General features: G+C 45.5%; 1 protein-coding gene across 2 annotated transcripts in view; it reads left to right on the top strand.

Annotated features, from left to right (window-relative positions):
* The window catches only part of TULP4 (TUB like protein 4), a 411,660-nt gene that overhangs the window by 241,139 nt on the left and 149,765 nt on the right, over positions 1-20,756 (top strand). For both annotated transcript variants that reach the window (XM_077283286.1, XM_077283285.1), the window contains exon 6: positions 561-695. In XM_077283286.1, coding sequence (XP_077139401.1) covers positions 561-695 — 135 coding nt within the window. The remainder of the gene's footprint in view (positions 1-560; positions 696-20,756) is intronic.

Below are 20,756 nucleotides of genomic sequence, written 5' to 3'. Positions count from 1 at the left end.
TTATATTTGCAATATTGCATATAGATTTAGGGGCTAAAATATTTGTATAACACTCAGGTTGGGCTGGGTGTGCGACTTCTTCCATCAGGTATTCAGGTGTTTGGTATAATGTTAATTGACATGTATTGTGATTGGTTGTAGCCTTATATTATGTGCCTTTATATATTGTGTTGTAGCATGTTTTTTATTATGCCATGACTAAGGGCAGTATTGCCTGAAACACGTTAGCTTGTTTTTATGATGCACCAATAAAGGACAAGACTTTTATTCTATTTTCATCTCCTCCATTCAATATTTGCATGAGCTGGATAAGTGAGTGAGTTACTACAAAGGTTGGTTTACTTTTGTTCTTTTAGCTAAATGCAGACCAGTATTGCATAATATTAGCAGCTCATATAATCAGTAAAAGAGGCCAGGGGGAAAGGATTATTAGTTTATATACCTGGTATAATGATAGTTCAGCAGGATGTCATGGTGCACAGCATATTGTCTGTTGTATTCTCATTATTTTGATTGCATTATTAGTTTCCTGCTTACTTTGCATTGATTGAACATTGCAGATGGTCCTTCTGCATATCCCATCCCAGTGGAGAATATCAAGCCGCTACTTACTGTTGGATTTACATCTGGAGATATAAGCTTGATGAACAACTATGATGACCTGTCACCAACCATCATTCGCTCCGGATTGAAAGGTAGTAACATTGCTTACATTTGTTTTCATTCTTCAATTTTCCTAAAGTTATAACTGGAAGTCATTTTCCTTTAATGCAATTGATGATACCTATTGGCAATAATTCTTCATCTGGTAAATTAGATTTATACATTTTTTTTTTCCTCAAAGCTCATTATGTTTGACTTTTTTTTCCATGCAGTGTAAGTTAATAGCAGTATAAGAGCATAGTAAATTACTGAATGCAAAATCAAGATGTAATGAGAATTTAAAGAAAACCTGTCACAATAGTAGACCTGTTAAAATTTAAGACATATTTAATCTCAAGGATATAGTTTATCTTTCCTGAATTATATAAATTATGCATTATACGTAGGAAATTATAGCATTTTTAAACTTTGGACCTTAACATGTTGCTAACCACATGGATAAGCCACCATGGACTTTTGACATGTTGTAGCAAAAAGAAATTTGGGCAGTAAAATGATGTGTTCTAATTGTTAAAATTAGCAACCCCATACTGTCAGGGAACAGCCAGGGGATCAAGCAGAGAATCCCGCCTTTGCCATCAATTGACAATGGTCAATGGACAGCTGGAGGATCACACATGTAACCCACTACTGCCGCCAATTTGCCATAGATCAGTACACAATGCCTCCATTCGTCAGGACAATCACGTAATTGACTGATGATTGATAGACAAGTATACACCTGCTATTGTGCGCTTCTCAGTAAATGTGTGGCTCAGTGGTTAGCACTGCAGCCTCGCAGCTCTGGGGTTCTGGGTTCAAATCCCATCAATGACAACATCTACAAGGTGTTTGTATGTTCTCCCAGTGTTTGCATGGGTTTCCACAGGGTACTCCAGTTTCCTCCCACACCCCAAAACATACTGATAGGGATAGATAATAATATATATACCATATTTTTCGGACTAGTAGACGCCCTTTTTTTCCCCATAATTTTAATAACACTTTCCAGCCATTCTAACAGGCTGTGGGTAACACTTTTCCATAACCCTGACAGGCTATGTATGCCACTTTTTACCACCCTGGCAGGCTAGGAATAACACTTTCCTGTTATCCTGATAAGCTAGGGTTAACACTTTTCCATCATCCTGACAGGCTTGGAATAACACTCTCCCATCACCAGGACAGGCTGTGGGTAACACTTCCCCATTACCCTGACAGAATGTGGGTATGACTTATCCGCCATCCTGACAGGCTGTGGGCAACACTTTTTCCGCCATCCTGACAGGCAATGGGTAGCACTTTCCCATAACCCTGACAGGTTGTGGGTAACACTTTCCCATATCCTGCCAGGCTGTGGATAACGCTTTTCCATCACTTTGAAAGGCTGTGGGTAACTCCCACCAACCTGACAGGCTGCGGGCAACACTTTCCCACCATCCTGCGAGGCTGTGGGTATCACTTTTCCACTATCCTGCCAGGCTGTGCATACCACTTTCCCACTATCTTCACAGGTGATGCACAAGACTTCCCCTTCTCGCATAATACCTCAGGATCAGTGATATTCAGGGTGCAGCTACCACCGGCCCTCTCACAGTCCTTTATGACACTGGCCAGCTGCAAGTGACCACGTTCCTCATGTTTCTCGTACATGTCCCCATCACCCTTAGCAATGATTCTCACTACTTTGAAGGGGATCCCCAGCGACATCACCCCGCAGCATGACATGCAGAGACACATCATCCTCATGCACAACATTGACATCCACATTAGCAACATTTGGATTACATGCAGTGCCATATCTGGTAGGTTTGTAAGGACCATATTGAGCGGCCAACCATCACACAATGGTCCCCAAAAAAATATTTGAGTTGAGGTTGTGGACTCCGCCACTTTCCTCAACCCCCTCCAAGCACCCTAGTCTACGAAAACCCGGGCCATCAGTAAAGTTCAGTGAACATACTGTGATAGGGTCACTGGCTGCTTATGTGAGGGGAGATATGTGTCGCAAAGGGTTTTATCCTGTGTGATGTGAAAGCCAGGTTTCCCTCCAGCATGATATGTGCTGAGAGTAAATCAATCATTTCCAGGGTCTGGGTTACGGTGAGTAGGTTTGAGATGGGCTGGACACCTACCCACCATATCTCCACCTCGAGAGTGTGGTTGGAGGGAGTTAAATGTCCAGCGAGACAATTTTTTTCGGTCTGTGCTATTTGGAGGAAGGAAGCCTCCACACTGAAGCTCCAGTGAGAGCTGCTGTGCGTGTTTGTTCCAAAAGGAGGGAGCCATACTAGGAAGGACTTCGTATGGACATTTTATTTTCATTTGTGCCAGAAAGGCTGTTTTTGTTACTATTTTGGACTTTATAGTTTATGAAGTAATAAACCACCCAGAGACTTTAACCTAAAGTGTTCCTGTGTCTACCTCGGGGAGCAGCTAAGTGAGCCGACCATCCACAACCTCCGATCCCAGTTACAGTCAGGGTTTTTCCATCATACATGACGGCACCACGAGAGAGGGGATCCGCCCTTCAAGGACAGGAAACCTTCAAGATAAAAGGGGCAGCTCCTCTCTCCACATCACTTGGTTTCCTGTCCTTGATGGGGAACCCTCAAGATGGAAGATCTTGAAGATAGAAGACCATCGACCAAATCTGTAAGGCGGCCAATTGGTCCTCTCCATCTACATTTTTTAAACATTATAGGTTAGACCTATCTGCTACCTCTGATCTCATATTTGGGAGAAGAGTGTTACAAGCAGTGATCCCTCCCTAAAGAGAATACAAATTTCTGTAACTCTCTCGTGGTGCCGTCATGTATGATGTAAAAACACGGGTATTACATACCTGGTAATGTGTTTTTTCATGAGACATGACGGCACCCTTATATTCCCGCCCTTTTGATCACGTCATTAGTTGGGTACATTGTTAACATTATACACTCCCTCGGGTGTTGGTAATTAGGCTTATAAAGGATGTATTATTTATGTGTATACTAATCTGCGTAGTTCCTCTCGTGCTCTGTAAAACAACTGATGCGGAGAGAGGAGCCGCCCCTTTTATCTTGAAGGTTTCCTGTCCTTGAAGGGCGGATACCCTCTCTCGTGGTGCCGTCATGTCTCATGAAAAAACACATTACCAGGTATGTAATACCCGTGTTTTCCCAAGGTTAAAGTGTTACCTATTTATTCCCTATGGCCGGACAACCCCTTTAATAACCATTAAATACCCTTCATATCTGACAACACCATAGCCTCACATGAGTTTTTATAGTCAATCATCCAAATCTAAATCGGGTACTAAGTGCCAGCATTGCAAAATGTTATTATTTAGCTACAATATAACAAGGTTACATGATAGAACAAAAGAACAAACATCATGTTTCACTGTTCATTATTACTATATGGCAAAGTTAATCCTGCCTTTAACACACCATGGGTTTAATATCTTGACCAAAAGCATAAAACACATCAGGCACCAAATATAACATAGAAGAAAATCCAGCTCACCACCTGCAGTTCCACACTTCTGGATCACGGATAGCACCTGGGCAGGGTGCAACATCTAATGAAGAGAGCAGAAAAATCCAGCTCACAGATGAAGTCCAAAAAAGTGCGACATGCGCTCTTTGTCAAGATCGCATCAAAGGATGCCTGTACTCTCTTTTTTGTGAACACACAATTTTAATTTTTGCTTCATGTACCTTGGAAAATAAAATGCACTTTTTTGGACTTCATCTGTGAGCTTGATTTTTCTGCTCTCTTCACCATATATAACATATTCTAATCATGAGAGAATAATCCTCTTTGCCTGGAGACTAACGTGAATCAAACTAAGGATTACATACTTTTTCATTATTTTTTTTTGAGGACAATGTTTATTCTTGTATACCACCCATTCACAGGAAGCTGCAGTATTTACCATATTGACCCAATGTGAAATCTAGCGGGATCTTTTTTCCATCCATCACTAGGTGACAGCCTTACAGGCCGTAAACAAAGTATCACTGAGAAGAGTGCAAAGTTTGAGGCCAGGAATCCTCCTCAAGGATACCCAATCAGCACACATTATGACAGAATGGTACAGGAGATTGTATGATCTCTATGAGGATAGTGAAGACCTCTTTCCAAAAGTCTACAATAGGAGGGCAACGCCACATCAAGTGTATAAAATCTGCCACCTCCTTACGACACTTATGGCAATCTGCAATGGTGGATCTACCCATTTTATGTAACCTTTTAGGTGTCAGGTAGCATTGATGGACTATATACATTTGGATTAGCTTGTTATTAATTGCAGTTAAAGTGAACCTGTCAGTAGGATTGTGTAGAGTAACCTACAGTGTCAGGTTGGCGCTATTATACTTATAAAAAAGATACCTTATGTGATAAAGTCTGTCTTGTGGTTGTTGTTTAATCTTTATTTTCAGTTAATGAGATTCTCGCTCTTCGGGTCGGGCCTATGGGGCAGGACTTTATGTGATGCCATTTTGGCAGAGAAAAAAAAAATAGGCTTCATCAAGATGGTGCTGGCGGCGCCTGCGCAGTAGCATCTATCTGAATGGGATAGATGCTACTGCACAGGCGCCGCAGTCAGTGCTATTTTGCAAAGCCTGCTCAGGTGCCTCCGGTGCCATCTTGATGAAGCTCATTTTTTTTTTCTTTCTGCCAAAATGACACCGGTAGTGCAGTAGCATCTATTGCGTTCTAACGGATGCTACTGCGCAAGCTCCGCCGGCGCCATCATGATGAAGCCTAATTTTTTTTTCTCTGCCAAAATGGCACTGCCAGTAGCTCCTGCGCAGTAACATATATCGGAATGCGATAGATGCTACTGCGCAGGTGCGGCCACCGATGTTATTTTGTTTAAGAAATTTTTTTTTTTTAAACAATTCTATATGTGTAAATAAAATTTAAATATGTATATTATCCCCCGTATCATGCTACATCGCAGGCCCCGCCACCTGCCTGTTGAATGTGATTTTTTTTTTTCAAACCATATTATATTCAGTATATAAAATAGGGGGCATGTCACTGAGGGATCGGTGACCTGTCATAAGCCATACAGATGAATATCTAAGCAGAGCATCACAGAGCCCGCCCACATGCCCGCCCCAGAGCACGATGAGATTAACTCCTTGGGTCCCTGGCTCCTTAATATCTCACATTGCTTAGGGTAATCCATGTGATGCAGTGGGTCATGGAGGAAATCCCTGTGACGTCATTGACCCACACATGTCAGGGTTATTCCATTTCAAGTGAACTAATGCAATTTTCCTCTATATTTAATTCTTTCAAGACTTTGTTCTCTGATAATAATGTGTTAGAGAATGCAAAATGTGAAGAAACCTTTTTTTTTTTATAAATTTTCAAAGTTTAAAAAAAAAATGTTAATTTCTATGTTGCATGCCTTTAAGTTTCTCCTCATAACTCAAACCAGAACCAAGATAGAGAAACTGAAAAAGACTCCATTCCACTCAGAACTGTACAGGCTTCCACCCGATATGTTCAAGAGTATCTTTGTTAATGTTTTACCCATGCATTTCCAAAAAACTACACTGCTTAAAATTAAGGGAACACTAAAATCCCACATCCTAGAGATCACTGAATGAAATATTCCAGTTGTAAATCTTTATTCATTACATAGTGGAATGTGTTGAGAACAATAAAACCTAAAAATGATCAAGGTAAATCACAACTAATATCCCACGGAGATATATGTGTGATACGGTATATGCAATTGTGTTGGACCTTTTTCTGTTTTGTATCCTTCACTATATATTTCTTTGTCTTTGGGGAAAAAAATATTTTTATGATTATATTGGTAATTAATAAATAATTGATATACTTTTTATACATGGGCAGTTTTGTACTCCTTTTTTCTCTTTTAATATTATTGGATTTTGGAGTATTTTAGCCTGTTTTTAACAGTGCATTTTTTATTGATTTATTTCTGGGTTTTTTATTTATAATATACCACGGAGGTCTGAAGTTGCAATGATGCTCAAAATCAAAATGAAAAATGAAGTTACAGGCTGATCCAACTTCAGTGGAAATGCCTCAAGACAAGAAAATGATGCTCAGTAGTGTGTGTGGCCTCCACATTCTTGTATGGTCTCCCTACAACTCCTCATTTTTCTCCTGATGAGGCGGCGGATGGTCTCCTGAGGGATCTCCTCCCAGACCTGGACTAAAGCATCCGCCAACTCCTGGACAGTCTGTGGTGCAATGTGACGTTGGTGGATGGTGCGAGACATGATGTCCCAGATGTGTTCAATCAGATTCAGGTCTGGGGAACGGACGGGTCAGTCCATAGCTTCAATGCCTTCATCTTGCAGGAACTGCTGACACACTCCCGCCACATGAGGTCTGGCATCGTCCTGCATTAGGAGGAACCCAGGGCCAACCGCACCAGCATATGGTCTCACAAGGGTACTGAGGATCTCATCTCGGTACCTAATGGCAGTCAGGCTACCTCTAGCGAGCACATGGAGGGCTGTGCGGCCCTCTAAAGAAATGTCACCCCACACCATTACTGACCCACTGCCACACCGGTCATGCTGTAGGATGTTGCAGGCAGCAGATCTCTCTCCATGGCGTCTCTAGACTCTGTCACGTCTGTCACATGTGCTCAGCGTAAACCTGCTTTCATATGTAAAGAGCACAGGGCACCAGCGGCGAATTTGCCAATCCTGGTGTTCTGTGGCAAATGCCAAGCGTCCTGCACAGTCTTGGGCTGTGAGCACAACCCCCATCTGTGGACGTCGGGCACTCAGACCATCCTAATGGAGTCCGTTTCCAACCGCTTGTGCAGACACATGCACATTTGTGGCCTGCTGAGGTAGCGGTCCTGCTGCTGACTTGTTGTCCTCCTACGGCCCCCTCCATGTCTCCTTGTGTACTGGCCTGTCTCCTGGTAGCACCTCCAGCCTCTGGACACTAGGCTGACAGACACAGCAAACCTTCTTGCCACAGCTCGCATTGATGTGCCATCCTGGATGAGCTGCACTACCTGAGGCACTTGTGTGGGTTGCAGAGTCCGTCTCCACGAGTGTGAACGCACAACCAACATTCAAAAGTGACCAAAACATCAGCTAGAAAGCATTGGTACTGAGATGTGGTCTGTGGTCCCAACCTGCAGAACCACTCCTTTTTTAAGTGTGTCTTGATAATTGGCAATAATTTCCATCTGTTGTTTATTCCATTTGCACAACAGCATGTGAAATAGATTGCCAAACAGTGTTGCTTCCTAAGTGGACAGTTTGATTTCACAGAAGTTTGATTTACTTGGAGTTATATTCTGTTGTTTGTGTTCCCTTTATTTTGTTGAGCAGTATATATATATATATATATATATATATATATATATATATATATATATATATATATATATTTACCCCTCTGCAGTTTATTGTAAATTGTAAGTACAAACTTCTGCTGCGCCGGCGTCTATTATTGTCTGCAGTCTCTGACATCACATCAATAGCAATATAGAGGATTAGCTGCTGAGCTCCTGATTGGCTGCAGCACTATTGACGTGACATCAGAACTGTAGACACTGGATCTGCAGAGTGTGAATAAAGTGCAGGTTTTTTTTCACACATGTGAAAATGGGGGGTAGTGCCATGTAATGTTTTATCGAATAGCACTCGGCCCTGTGTTATTCTATGGGGAAGAGCAGTTCAGCGATTATTTTCTCATGCTGAATCGGCATGAGAGAACAATGGCAGCATGCTGTAATTGGCAGTATGCTCTGCTCACTCGCACCCCCATACAAGACTATGGGTCTGAGTGAAACATCACACTGCACTCGGATACCACCCCAGTGCAATCTGATATACACCGAGTCAGGCCATGGAGTAGACGGAGAAATTTTCTCCGTGTCCTCTGCTTCAGTGCTGTGATTGAGAGAGCGTCAGAGCACTGACACTCGGATCACACTCGCAGCAGAGCAGAAGCAGAGTGTTATTAGTATATCGCATGCAGTGTGACACAATAGTTTAACTCCAGCTTTATGCCCTGTGTCCACCATGAGATTTTGGTGAGTTTTTGGTGAAACATACCGTATTTTTCGGACTATAAGACGCACTTTTGGTCCCCAAAATTTTTGGGGAAAGTGGGGGATGCGTCTTATAATCCGAATCTTTGTGCTGTGCTGTAGAGGAGGGGGCGGCTCTGGAGTGGTGTCAGGGGGCTGGGGTGGGCTGCCTGCAGGCTGCTGAGACAGCAGGAGGTTCTGTGCTCCCGCTCATTAGCCTCATGTAATATTCACTGCACCTGCTGTCCATCACCTAGGTGCTGAACCTGTGCGGAGATGATTCACAGGGGAGGAGCGTAATATTCACTGCACCTGCTGTCCATCACCTAGGTGCTGAACCTGTGCGGAGATGATTCACAGGGGAGGAGCAAAATATTACATGTACCTGCATCTCCCCCCCTCCCATCATGGATATGCCCCCTGGTCACTCTTATATGCTCCCACTGTGCTGCTGGCAGGCACATGCTCCCCCCCCCCCCCCCGTGCTGCTGGCAGGCACATGATAAAATAACAAACACTTAACTCACTTTCCCCTGATGGCTCCGTGCTCACAGCTCCTTGGTTGCTTCCTGTGTCTGTGCTGATATCCGATCATGTGATCGGCACAGCACAGTGATGACATCACTGTGTGCCCAGGTCACATGATCCGATGCCTGGGAAACAAGAAGCGCAACTGAGGAGCTGTGAGCACGGAGCCATCAGAGAAAGGTGAGTTAAGTGTTTGTTGTTTTTTCATGTGCCTGCCAGCAGCACGGGGGGGGGGGGGGGAGCATGTGTCTGCCAGCAGCACAGGGAAGGGGAAGCATGTGCCTGCCTGCAGCATGGGGTGCATGTGCCTGCCAGCAGCACAGGGAGGGGCATGTGCCTGCCAGCAGCACGAGGGGCATGTGCCTGCCTGCACACAGGGGGGCATATGCCTGCCAGCAGCACGGGGGGGCATGTGTCTGCCAGCAGCACAGGGGGGCATGTGTCTGCCAGCAGCATGGGGGGGGGCATGTGTCTGCCAGCAGTACAGGGGGGCATGTGTCTGCCAGCAGCAGGGGGTGGCATGTGCCTGCCAGCAGCAGAGGGGGGGAAGCATGTGTCTGCCAGCAGCAGGGGGGTGGCATGTGCCTGCCAGCAGCACATGGGGTCATGTGTCTGCCAGAAGCACAGGGGGCATGTGTCTGCCAGCAGCACAGGGGGGCATGTGTCTGCCAGCAGCACAGGGGGGAGAATGTGTCTGCCAGCAGCACAGAGGGGGTATGTATCTGCCAGCAGTACAGGGGGGCATATAGTGACCAGGGAGGCATGTGCCTGACAGCAGCACAGGGGGGCATATAGTGACCAGGGGGGCATGTGCCTGACAGCAGCAAAGGGGAGCATATGCCAGCACAAGGATGGGGGTTATATAGATACCAAGATGAGGAACATATGATTTGTAAGACGGACACTGGCATTATAAGACAGACCCCCATTTAACATAAAAATTATTTTTTTTCTCATTTCTTCACCAATTTTGGGGGTGCGTCTTATAATCAGGTGCGTCTTATAGTCCGAAAAAATACGGTATTTTTGTTGCATCCAAAATGCAGCATCTTACAGTTCAGAAATGTGGATGGGATTTACCGTATTAAAATCTGGGCTTTTTTATGCAGTGTAAACTGACCTACGGTACGTGCTTCAAATTCGCAACGTGTCAATTCTTGCAGAAATGCTAAATTTTGGGCAGAGTCGGATTAATTAAAATGATAATTCTTCCCAAATGCTTATATATGCTGGAACACACATCGTTAAGGATCCCTAAAAGTTTTTTTTTAGGAAAATACATAGCATGATGGCAGCATTTATATGGGGTCTGTCAAGACCTAAATTAAGTATTGGATCCCTGCAGATGCCTAAAGACCAAGGTGTATACGCGGTCCCTGACTTATATTTGTATTATCTGGCTGGTCAACTGCGCTACTTAAAATATTGGGTAAATCAAGGTGGACTTAATAATGCAGATGATCATCTTATGCATTTTTTGGGTGGGAATACACCGTGGGCAATATTGGAGGGTTCATATAGACCACCCCAGGGTTTATTTGCGCATAACTTAGCAATACAGGTTTGGCAAGAAAGTAAACTTATTTTGAAATTCACCGATCAAATTGGTGAAATTCAGATATGAAATAATCCCGATTTCCCACACCTTCAATATTTACAGGACCCGGGTTTCTGGAAACAAAATAGAATAACAACACTTACCGTATATACTCGAGTATAAGCCGAGATTTTCAGCCCAAATTTTTGGGCTGAAAGTGCCCCTCTCGGCTTATACTCGAGTCATGATCGGTGGTGGGGTCGGCGGGTGAGCACTGTCATATACTTACCTAGTCCCGGCGATCCTGGCGCTCCCCCTGCCTGTCACACTGTCTTCGGTGCCGCAGCCTCTTCCCCTGAGCGGTCACGTGGGACCGCTCATTAGAGAAATGAATAGGCTGCTCCACCTCCCATAGGGGCGGAGCCGCATAATTCATTTCTCTAATCAGCGGTGCCGGTGACCGCTGATAGAGGAAGAGGCTGCAGCACCGAAGACAGGCAGGAAGGAGCGGGACGCCGGGACCAAGTAAGTATCGCATATTCACCTGTCCGCGTTCCACACGCCGGGCGTCGCGCCATCTTCCCGGCGTCTCTCCGCTCTGACTGTTCAGGCAGAGGGCGCGATGACGCATATAGTGTGCGCGCCGCCCTCTGCCTGATCAGTCAGTGCAGGGAGACGCCGGGAAGATGGCGCCGAGGAGCTGCAAGCAAGACAGGTGAGTGTGTTTTTTTTTTTTTATTTTATTGCAGCAGCAGCAGCTATGGGGCAATAATGGACGGTGCAGAGCATTATATGGCACAGCTATGGGGCAATGGTGCAGAGCACTATATGGCACAGCTATGGGGCAATGGTGCAGAGCACTATATGGCACAGCTATGGGGCAACGGTGCAGAGCACTATATGGCACAGCTATGGGACAATGGTGCAGAGCACTATATGGCACAGCTATGGGGCAACGGTGCAGAGCACTATATGGCACAGCTATGGGGCAATGGTGCAGAGCTTATATATATGGCACAGCTATGGGGCAACGGTGCAGAGCACTATATGGCACAGCTATGGGGCAATGGTGCAGAGCACTATATGGCACAGCTATGGGGCAACGGTGCAGAGCATTGTATATATGGCACAGCTTTATGTGGAGTATCTATGGGGCAATGGTGCAGAGCATTGTATATATGGCACAGCTTTATGTGGAGCATCTATGGGGCCATAATGAATGGTGCAGAGCATTATATGTGGCACAGCTTTATGTGGAGCATCTATGGGGCCATAATGAATGGTATGGAGTATCTATTTTTAATTTTGAAATTCACCGGTACCTGCTGCATTTTCCACCCTAGGCTTATACTCGAGTCAATAAGTTTTCCCAGTTTTTTTGTGGCAAAATTAGGGGGGTCGGCTTATACTCGGGTCGGGTTATACTCGAGTATATACGGTAATCAGTTTTTTGAAAATGAAACTGTATTATCGTTTGAAAAAATCCATGACAGGTTCGGAATTCCCTACAGAGACTTTTATAGAGATCTACAACTATGACACGCCATGATGTACCAGTTCCCTTTTCCTAGAATGAGAATATCTAAATACCCACTGATAGGAGTATTATCAACTCAAGGACCCACAGGTGTGATATCCTCTCTCTATACCTTTCTGTTAAATGGTAAAATCGCATCCACTCAGCTCGCTGTAGAGAGAAAGTGGCAACACCTAATAACATCTATCACTGATGATCAGTGGAGCGATATCCTAGAGGCACATGTGATGGTGTCACCTGCTGCAAATAAGTTAATACAGTTGTATATTCTTCACAAATCCTATCTGACCCCAAGTAGATTACATAAGTTTGGTAGAGGGGTGACTGATGAATGTCACAGGTGTGGGGAATCCTGGGCTGATTTCTGGCACCTTATTTGGAACTGCAGGATTATACGGAGATATTGGAGCGGATAATGGGGAATACCGATCGAATGTAGACCGGAATTGTGCATCCTGGGTGTCGTGGATGAGGAGATGTGGGTCCACCATGATAGAATATTTCGGGAAGTTCTATTTATGGCTAGGAAAGCTGTAGCTTTGAGGTGGATGGAGGGGGGAATCTCCTTAGATTAATCAGTACATTGTCTCTTTAGAGAAGAAGAGGACTAGAACTCTAGTGCCACCTATTGGAAGTAGCAATCCTAACAGTCAATGTCGACCCTTTAACGAGCCTTGTCACATGACTTAGGATAATAGCCAAACCAGAATCTCAATTTGCAGACACTGTGTTTCGGGGTACTGCCCCTCGTCAGTGCAAAGTGGAGATCTGGTTTGGCTGATTGAGAGGCGTCTGACCGGGATCCAAGAAGTATCGTTTCTCCTTGCGGACAATGTCCACCTGATGAAGACGGTGTTAACCGTTGAAACGCGTTGTGGCTTAATTATAACCTGGTGTCCGAGTATTCCTTCTGCGCTCCTGGGACCGAATTCTACTTTCTTTGTTCTTGCGTCCTCCATCGAAGGTGTTCAGCTGGAAGCTGCGGGGGACTCTGCAATATGGTTCTCTTTCCCTCCCTCCCTGGGTCTACTCCACCACCAAACCACCTAATACTGAATTCTATAAGGCTCGTTAAAGGGTCGACATTGACTGTCAGGATTGCTACTTCCAGTAGGTGGCACTAGAGTTCTAGTCCTCTTCCTCTCTGAACAGACAATTTGCTTATTTCCCAGAGGAGCATTGCGGCTTTAAGTCCTTCACCTCAGCATGCTTATCATGTCACTCTCCGCAAGGAGAAACGATACTTCTTGGATCCCGGTCAGACACCTCTCAATCAGCCAAACCAGATCTCCACTTTGCACTGACGAGGGGCAGTAGCCCGAAACACAGTGTCTGCAAATTGAGAGTCTGGTTTGGCTATTATCCTAAGTCATGTGACAAGGCTCGTTAAAGGGTCGACATTGACTGTTAGGATTGCTACTTCCAATAGATGGCACTAGAGTTCTAGTCCTCTTCCTCTCTGAAGAGACAATTTGCATATTTCCCAGAGGAGCATTGCGGCTTTAATTCTTCTCGCCTCGACATGCTTATCATGTCACTCCGCAAGGAGAAACGATACCTCTTGGATCTAGATTAATCAGTGGAAGAAACTAGTGAATGACATAATTCCTTATGAAAACATATTATACAGAAACAGAGGATGTCCCCAGAAATTTCAGAAGATTTGGGAAAGGTGGTGTGAATAGCCATTGACACATTTGGCTCCTGTCGCTATGGTCTCTTCAATCTCGCTATATAGTCCCTGATGTACTATATAGCCATTCTGGACCATGAAAGTGATGATTTGTATAGAATTAATAACGTGTCCATTATAACCTGACCTGGTACGAGCTTAAAAACTTTTATAAAGACTTTGTTGATTAGGAAATGCAATGCCTGGTAATGTTTTATTTTTGTTTGTATACTTTATTTTTGAAGGAATTATGTCATGTCTATGTCAATGTGAACGTTGATACATGGATTATTTTGACTGTATGCTATGTTGCCATATGTTTGTTCTTTTATTTTGTGGCATCTTTCAATAAAAAGTTTAAAAAATAAAAAGATATGCTAAATTTTCTGTGCACATTTTTTCCATTGAAGCAAAATATAGGTAATGTGGCCACTTTGGACCAGACCGTAGCTCAATGGAGAGTGCAGCTTCATCTTTATTATCTACGAGACCCCGCTCTGTGTGCAAAGTAGTAACTTTTCTTGGTATTGCAACTAAGGCTGCAATCACACGAATGTATAACATCAGATACAAGAGCATTGGATGCGATATGGTAATGACCCTTGGCTCCAGCTTTGATGCAAGCGTGATCCGAGTGTCAGTGCTCTGTACTCCGATCCTCTCACATGGGAGAATCAGAGCACAGCTGCGGAGGAGATGGAGAAAGTAATTTCTCCATCTCCTCCATTACCTGTCTCGACGTATATCGGACTACACTGGAATTACATCTGAGTGCAGTCCGAAGTTTCACATGCATCCATAGACTTGTGTGGGTGTGAGTGAGCCAAGTCTCTGTGCCAATCGCAGCATGCAGCAATTGTTCTCTCATGCCGAATCAACATGAGAAAATAATCGCATATCTGAGCTGCACCAAAGGATATCACTGGGCCAAGGGCTATATGATGTTTTATCACACAGCTCTCAGCCATGTTATACGCTCGTGTGACCCCGGCCTTTTAGCAATAAATAGGACTGAGCTGTAATGCTGGACCATTTGGGACTGTATGTTATATAGTGGTGTTAAACTCGCATCATGGGCGTACCCACTGTGGGGCAGGGGGAGCAGCTGCCCCCTCTAGAAACAGGGGAGCGCTGCGCGCCTATCATGATTAGGCCTGGCCACCTGTTTTTCCTGCTGCCGGCCCTTTAAATCTTCAGTGCGTCAGTGGCCTGGGTGCCCTGCACAGAGGGGTTAAGAACGCCTGACATTGAACGTCAGTTCTTTATGGGCGGAGAGAGATCGCTCTGCTCTCCCTGTCTCCTGCCCCTGGCTGCAGCGTGCTGCTGAATGTATCAGGATCAGGTCTCAGTCATCCGGAGGAGCCCTTAGTACCCGCACGCTCCTAAGGCAATCGCTACAGGTGCTGGGCTGGGCTGATGTATATACAGGGGCTAAAGGCTGACTTGTCTGTATATACAGGTGCAGGGGGCTTGGGCTGATATATACACAGGGGCTAGCTGTGGCTGGGCTGATGTATACACAGGTGGTTCTGGCCTCAGTGGGCTGGTGATGATATATACAGGTGGTGCTGGGTTCAGTGGGCTGGGGCTGTTGATGTATATACAGGTGCTGGGCTCAGTGGGCTGGGGCTAGTGATGATGTATATACAGGTATGGTGCTCATTATACTGTATGGAGTAATATATGGGGCATATTATACTGCCTGGAGTGTTATGATCCCAATGGCAGAGGATCTCAGAGATTTCAGCAAAGTCTGCAAAACATAAATACCAGCTCATAGGGAAGTGTGTTGTGAATTTGGATTCTGGGCTCCCCCGGTGGCCGCTTGTGGAATTGGACTTGTCATCCTCTTTCCTGTTTCACCTGGTTCCATCAGTAGTGGGTGTCGCTATTTAAGCTCATTTCTCTGGTGGTTTCTTGCCGGTCAACAATGTTATCTGATGCCTCTCAGTGCTTGTTCCTGCTTCTAGACAACTACTAGATAAGTTGGACTTTTGTCCATGTTTTGTTTTGCCTATTTGTTCCAGTTCACAGCTGAAGTTTTGTTACTGTGTCTGGAAAGCTCTCGTTGATCAGGGATTGCTACTCTGGCGTTATGAGTTAATGCCAGAGTTTAAGGTAATCTCTGGATGGTGTTTTGTTAGTGTTTTTCTGCTGACCATGAAAGTATACTATCTGTCTTCTGCTATCTAGTAAGCGGACCTCAAATTTGCTAAGACTATTTTCCTGCTGCGTTTGTTGTTTCATCTGAACTCACCGTCATTACATGTGGGGGGCTACTGTCTTCTTTGGAATATTTCTCTAGAGGTGAGCCAGGTCTTATATTTCCCTCTGCTAGCTATTTAGGTCTTAGGCCAGAGCTGGGCATCTAGCGATAAATAGGAAATGCTACCTGGCTATTTCTAGTTGCGCGGCAGGCTTAGTTCATGGTCAGTATAGTTCCATCTTCCGAGAGCTTGTCCCTCTATAGGCTTGCTATGATCTCTGCCTGCAGAGATCATGACAGTTTGACCGGCCACAAAAATTTGATTTATCTTGAGACTGCCAGACGCCTGAATCCTAGACAGGCGCGCTGGTCTTTATTTTTTTCTCGCTTTAATTTTGTGGTGTCATACCTACCGGGTTCTAAGAATGTTAAGGCAGATGCCCTTTCTAGGAGTTTTGACCCGGACTCTCCTGGTAATTCTGAACCCACAGGTATCCTTAGGGAGGGAGTAATTTTGTCGGCCGTTTCTCCTGATCTGCGGCGGTCCTTGCAAGAGTTTCAGGCGGATAGACCGGATCGTTGTCCGCCTGATAGACTGTTTGTTCCGGATGATTGGACCAGCAGAGTCATCTCTGAGGTACATTCTTCTGCATTGGCAGGTCATCCCGGAATTTTTGGTACCAGGGATTTGGTGGCAAGATCCTTCTGGTGGCCTTCCCTGTCACGAGATGTGCGAGTCTTTGTGCAGTCATGTGACATTTGTGCTCGGGCCAAGTCTTGTAGTTCTCGGGCTAGCGGACTGCTGTTGCCCTTGCCTATTCCTAAGAGGCCTTGGACACACATCTCGATGGATTTTATTTCAGATCTGCCTGTTTCCCAGAAGATGTCTGTCATCTGGGTGGTCTGTGACCGTTTCTCTAAAATGGTCCATTTGGTTCCTCTGCCCAAGTTGCCTTCTTCTTCTGAGTTGGTTCCTCTGTTTTTTCAGAATGTTGTCCGATTGCACGGTATTCCTGAGAATATTGTTTCTGACAGAGGTACCCAATTTGTGTCTAGATTTTGGCGGGCATTCTGTGCTAGGATGGGCATAGATTTGTCTTTTTCATCTGCTTTTCACCCTCAGACTAATGGCCAGACCGAGCGGACTAATCAGACCCTGGAGACATATCTGAGGTGTTTTGTCTCTGCTGACCAGGATGATTGGGTTGCTTTTTTGCCATTGGCAGAGTTCGCCCTCAATAATCGGGCCAGCTCTTCCACCTTGGTGTCCCCGTTTTTCTGTAATTCGGGGTTTCACCCTCGATTTTCCTCCGGTCAGGTGGAATCCTCGGATTGTCCTGGAGTGGATGCGGTGGTGGAGAGATTGCATCACATCTGGGGGCAGGTTATGGACAATTTGAAGTTGTCCCAGGAGAAGACTCAGCGTTTTGCCAACCGTCATCGTCGTGTTGGTTCTCGGCTTTGTGTTGGAGATTTGGTGTGGTTGTCTTCTCGTTTTGTCCCTATGAGGGTCTCTTCTCCTAAGTTTAAACCTCGGTTCATCGGCCCTTATAGAATATTGGAGATTCTTAATCCTGTTTCTTTCCGTTTGGACCTCCCTGCGTCCTTTTCCATTCATAACGTTTTTCATCGGTCGTTGTTGCGCAGGTATGAGGTACCTGTTGTACCTTCAGTTGAGCCTCCGGCTCCGGTGTTGGTTGAGGGTGAGTTGGAGTACGTTGTGGAGAAAATTTTGGACTCTCGTGTTTCCAGACGGAGACTCCAGTATCTGGTCAACTGGAAGGGTTACGGCCAGGAGGATAATTCTTGGGTCAATGCATCTGATGTTCATGCTTCTGATCTTGTTCGTGCCTTCCATAGGGCTCATCCTGGTCGCCCTGGTGGATCTGGTGAGGGTTCGGTGCCCCCTCCTTGAGGGGGGGGTACTGTTGTGAATTTGGATTCTGGGCTCCCCCGGTGGCCGCTTGTGGAATTGGACTTGTCATCCTCTTTCCTGTTTCACCTGGTTCCATCAGTAGTGGGTGTCGCTATTTAAGCTCATTTCTCTGGTGGTTTCTTGCCGGTCAACAATGTTATCTGATGCCTCTCAGTGCTTGTTCCTGCTTCTAGACAACTACTAGATAAGTTGGACTTTTGTCCATGTTTTGTTTTGCCTATTTGTTCCAGTTCACAGCTGAAGTTTTGTTACTGTGTCTGGAAAGCTCTCGTTGATCAGGGATTGCTACTCTGGCGTTATGAGTTAATGCCAGAGTTTAAGGTAATCTCTGGATGGTGTTTTGTTAGTGTTTTTCTGCTGACCATGAAAGTATACTATCTGTCTTCTGCTATCTAGTAAGCGGACCTCAAATTTGCTAAGACTATTTTCCTGCTGCGTTTGTTGTTTCATCTGAACTCACCGTCATTACATGTGGGGGGCTACTGTCTTCTTTGGAATATTTCTCTAGAGGTGAGCCAGGTCTTATATTTCCCTCTGCTAGCTATTTAGGTCTTAGGCCAGAGCTGGGCATCTAGCGATAAATAGGAAATGCTACCTGGCTATTTCTAGTTGCGCGGCAGGCTTAGTTCATGGTCAGTATAGTTCCATCTTCCGAGAGCTTGTCCCTCTATAGGCTTGCTATGATCTCTGCCTGCAGAGATCATGACAGAAGTGGTAACTAGGCTGACCGTATATCTGATCCTAGAACAACCAACTAACAGTAGCCGGGGAACGTACCTACGTTGATCCTAGACGTCTCGCGCCAGCCGGAGAACTAACTAACCCTGTCAGGGAAAATAAGACCTCTCTTGCCTCAAGAAGAAAGACCCCAAAGTTATAGTTCAAGCCCCCAACAAATAATAACGGTGAGGTAAGAAGAAAAGACAAACGTAAGAATGAACTAGATTTTAGCAAAGAGAGGCCCACTGACTAATAGCAGAAGATAGTAAGATGACTTATACGGTCAGCAAAAAACCCTGCAAAATATCCACGCTGAATATCCAAGAACCCCCGAACCGACTAACGGTGAGGGGGGAGAATATCAGCCCCCTAGAGCTTCCAGCGAAATCAGGAATCACATATTGTACAAGCTGGACAAAAATAAGAACAATGCAAATAAACAAAAAATAAGAAAGCAGGACTTAGCTTATCTTGCAAGGAACCAGAACCTGAAGACAGGAGCAAACAGAAATGAACTGATTACAACGATGCCAGGCACTGGACTGAGAATCCAGGAAGTTTAAATAGCAACACCCCAGGCCTAACGAACCAGGTGAGTACCAACCTGGGGAAAGACAATCCAAGAGCCAACCACTAGTGACCACAAGAGGGAGCCAAGAAGTATAGTTCACAACAGTACCCCCCCTTTAAGGAGGGGTCACCGAACCCTCACCAAGACCACCAGGGCGATCAGGATGAGCAGCGTGGAAGGCACGAACCAAATCGGCCGCATGAACATCAGAAGCGACCACCCAGGAATTATCCTCCTGACCATAGCCCTTCCATTTGACCAGATACTGAAGCCTCCGTCTAGAGAGACGAGAATCCAAGATCTTCTCCACCACGTACTCCAACTCGCCCTCAACCAACACCGGAGCAGGAGGCTCAACAGCAGGAACCACAGGCACAACGTACCGCCGCAACAAAGACCTATGGAACACGTTGTGAATGGCAAACTACACCGGAAGATCCAAACGAAATGATACTGGATTAAGAACTTCCAAAATTTTATAAGGACCAATAAAGCGAGGCTTAAAGTTAGGAGAGGAAACCTTCAGAGGGACATACCGAGAAGACAACCAAACCAACTCCCCCACACGAAGCCGGGGACCCACACCGCGGCGGCGGTTGGCAAAACGCTGAGCCTTCTCCTGTGACAACTTCAAGTTGTCCACCACATGATTCCAAATCCGCTGCAACCTATCCACCACGGAATCCACCCCAGGACAGTCAGAAGGCTCAACATGACCCGAGGAAAAACGAGGATGAAAACCAGAGTTGCAGAAAAATGGCGAAACCAAAGTAGCGGAACTAGCCCGATTATTAAGGGCAAACTCAGCCAATGGCAAGAAGGTCACCCAATTATCCTGGTCCGCAGAAACAAAACATCTCAAATAAGCCTCCAGTGTCTGATTAGTTCGCTCCGTTTGGCCATTAGTCTGAGGATGAAAGGCAGATGAAAACGACAAATCAATGCCCATTTTAGCACAAAAAGATCGCCAGAATCTGGACACAAACTGGGATCCTCTGTCGGACACGATATTCTCAGGAATGCCGTGTAAACGAACCACATTCTGAAAAAACAAAGGAACCAGATCGGAAGAGGAAGGCAACTTAGGCAAGGGCACCAAATGGACCATCTTGGAAAAACGATCACACACCACCCAGATGACAGACATTCCTTGAGACACCGGAAGATCAGAAATGAAATCCATGGAAATGTGTGTCCAAGGCCTCTTCGGGACGCGCAAGGGCAAAAGCAACCCGCTAGCACGAGAACAACAAGGCTTAGCCCGAGCACAAGTCCCACATGACTGCACAAATGACCGCACATCCCGTGACAAGGAAGGCCACCAAAAGGACCTGGCCACCAAATCTCGGGTACCAAAAATCCCCGGATGCCC

This window comes from Ranitomeya variabilis, chromosome 2, assembly GCF_051348905.1.
Source record: "Ranitomeya variabilis isolate aRanVar5 chromosome 2, aRanVar5.hap1, whole genome shotgun sequence".
Classification (NCBI taxonomy): domain Eukaryota; kingdom Metazoa; phylum Chordata; class Amphibia; order Anura; family Dendrobatidae; genus Ranitomeya; species Ranitomeya variabilis.
The sequence above is the reverse complement of the archived record's forward strand: the minus strand, read 5'-3'. Positions and strand labels throughout refer to the sequence as shown.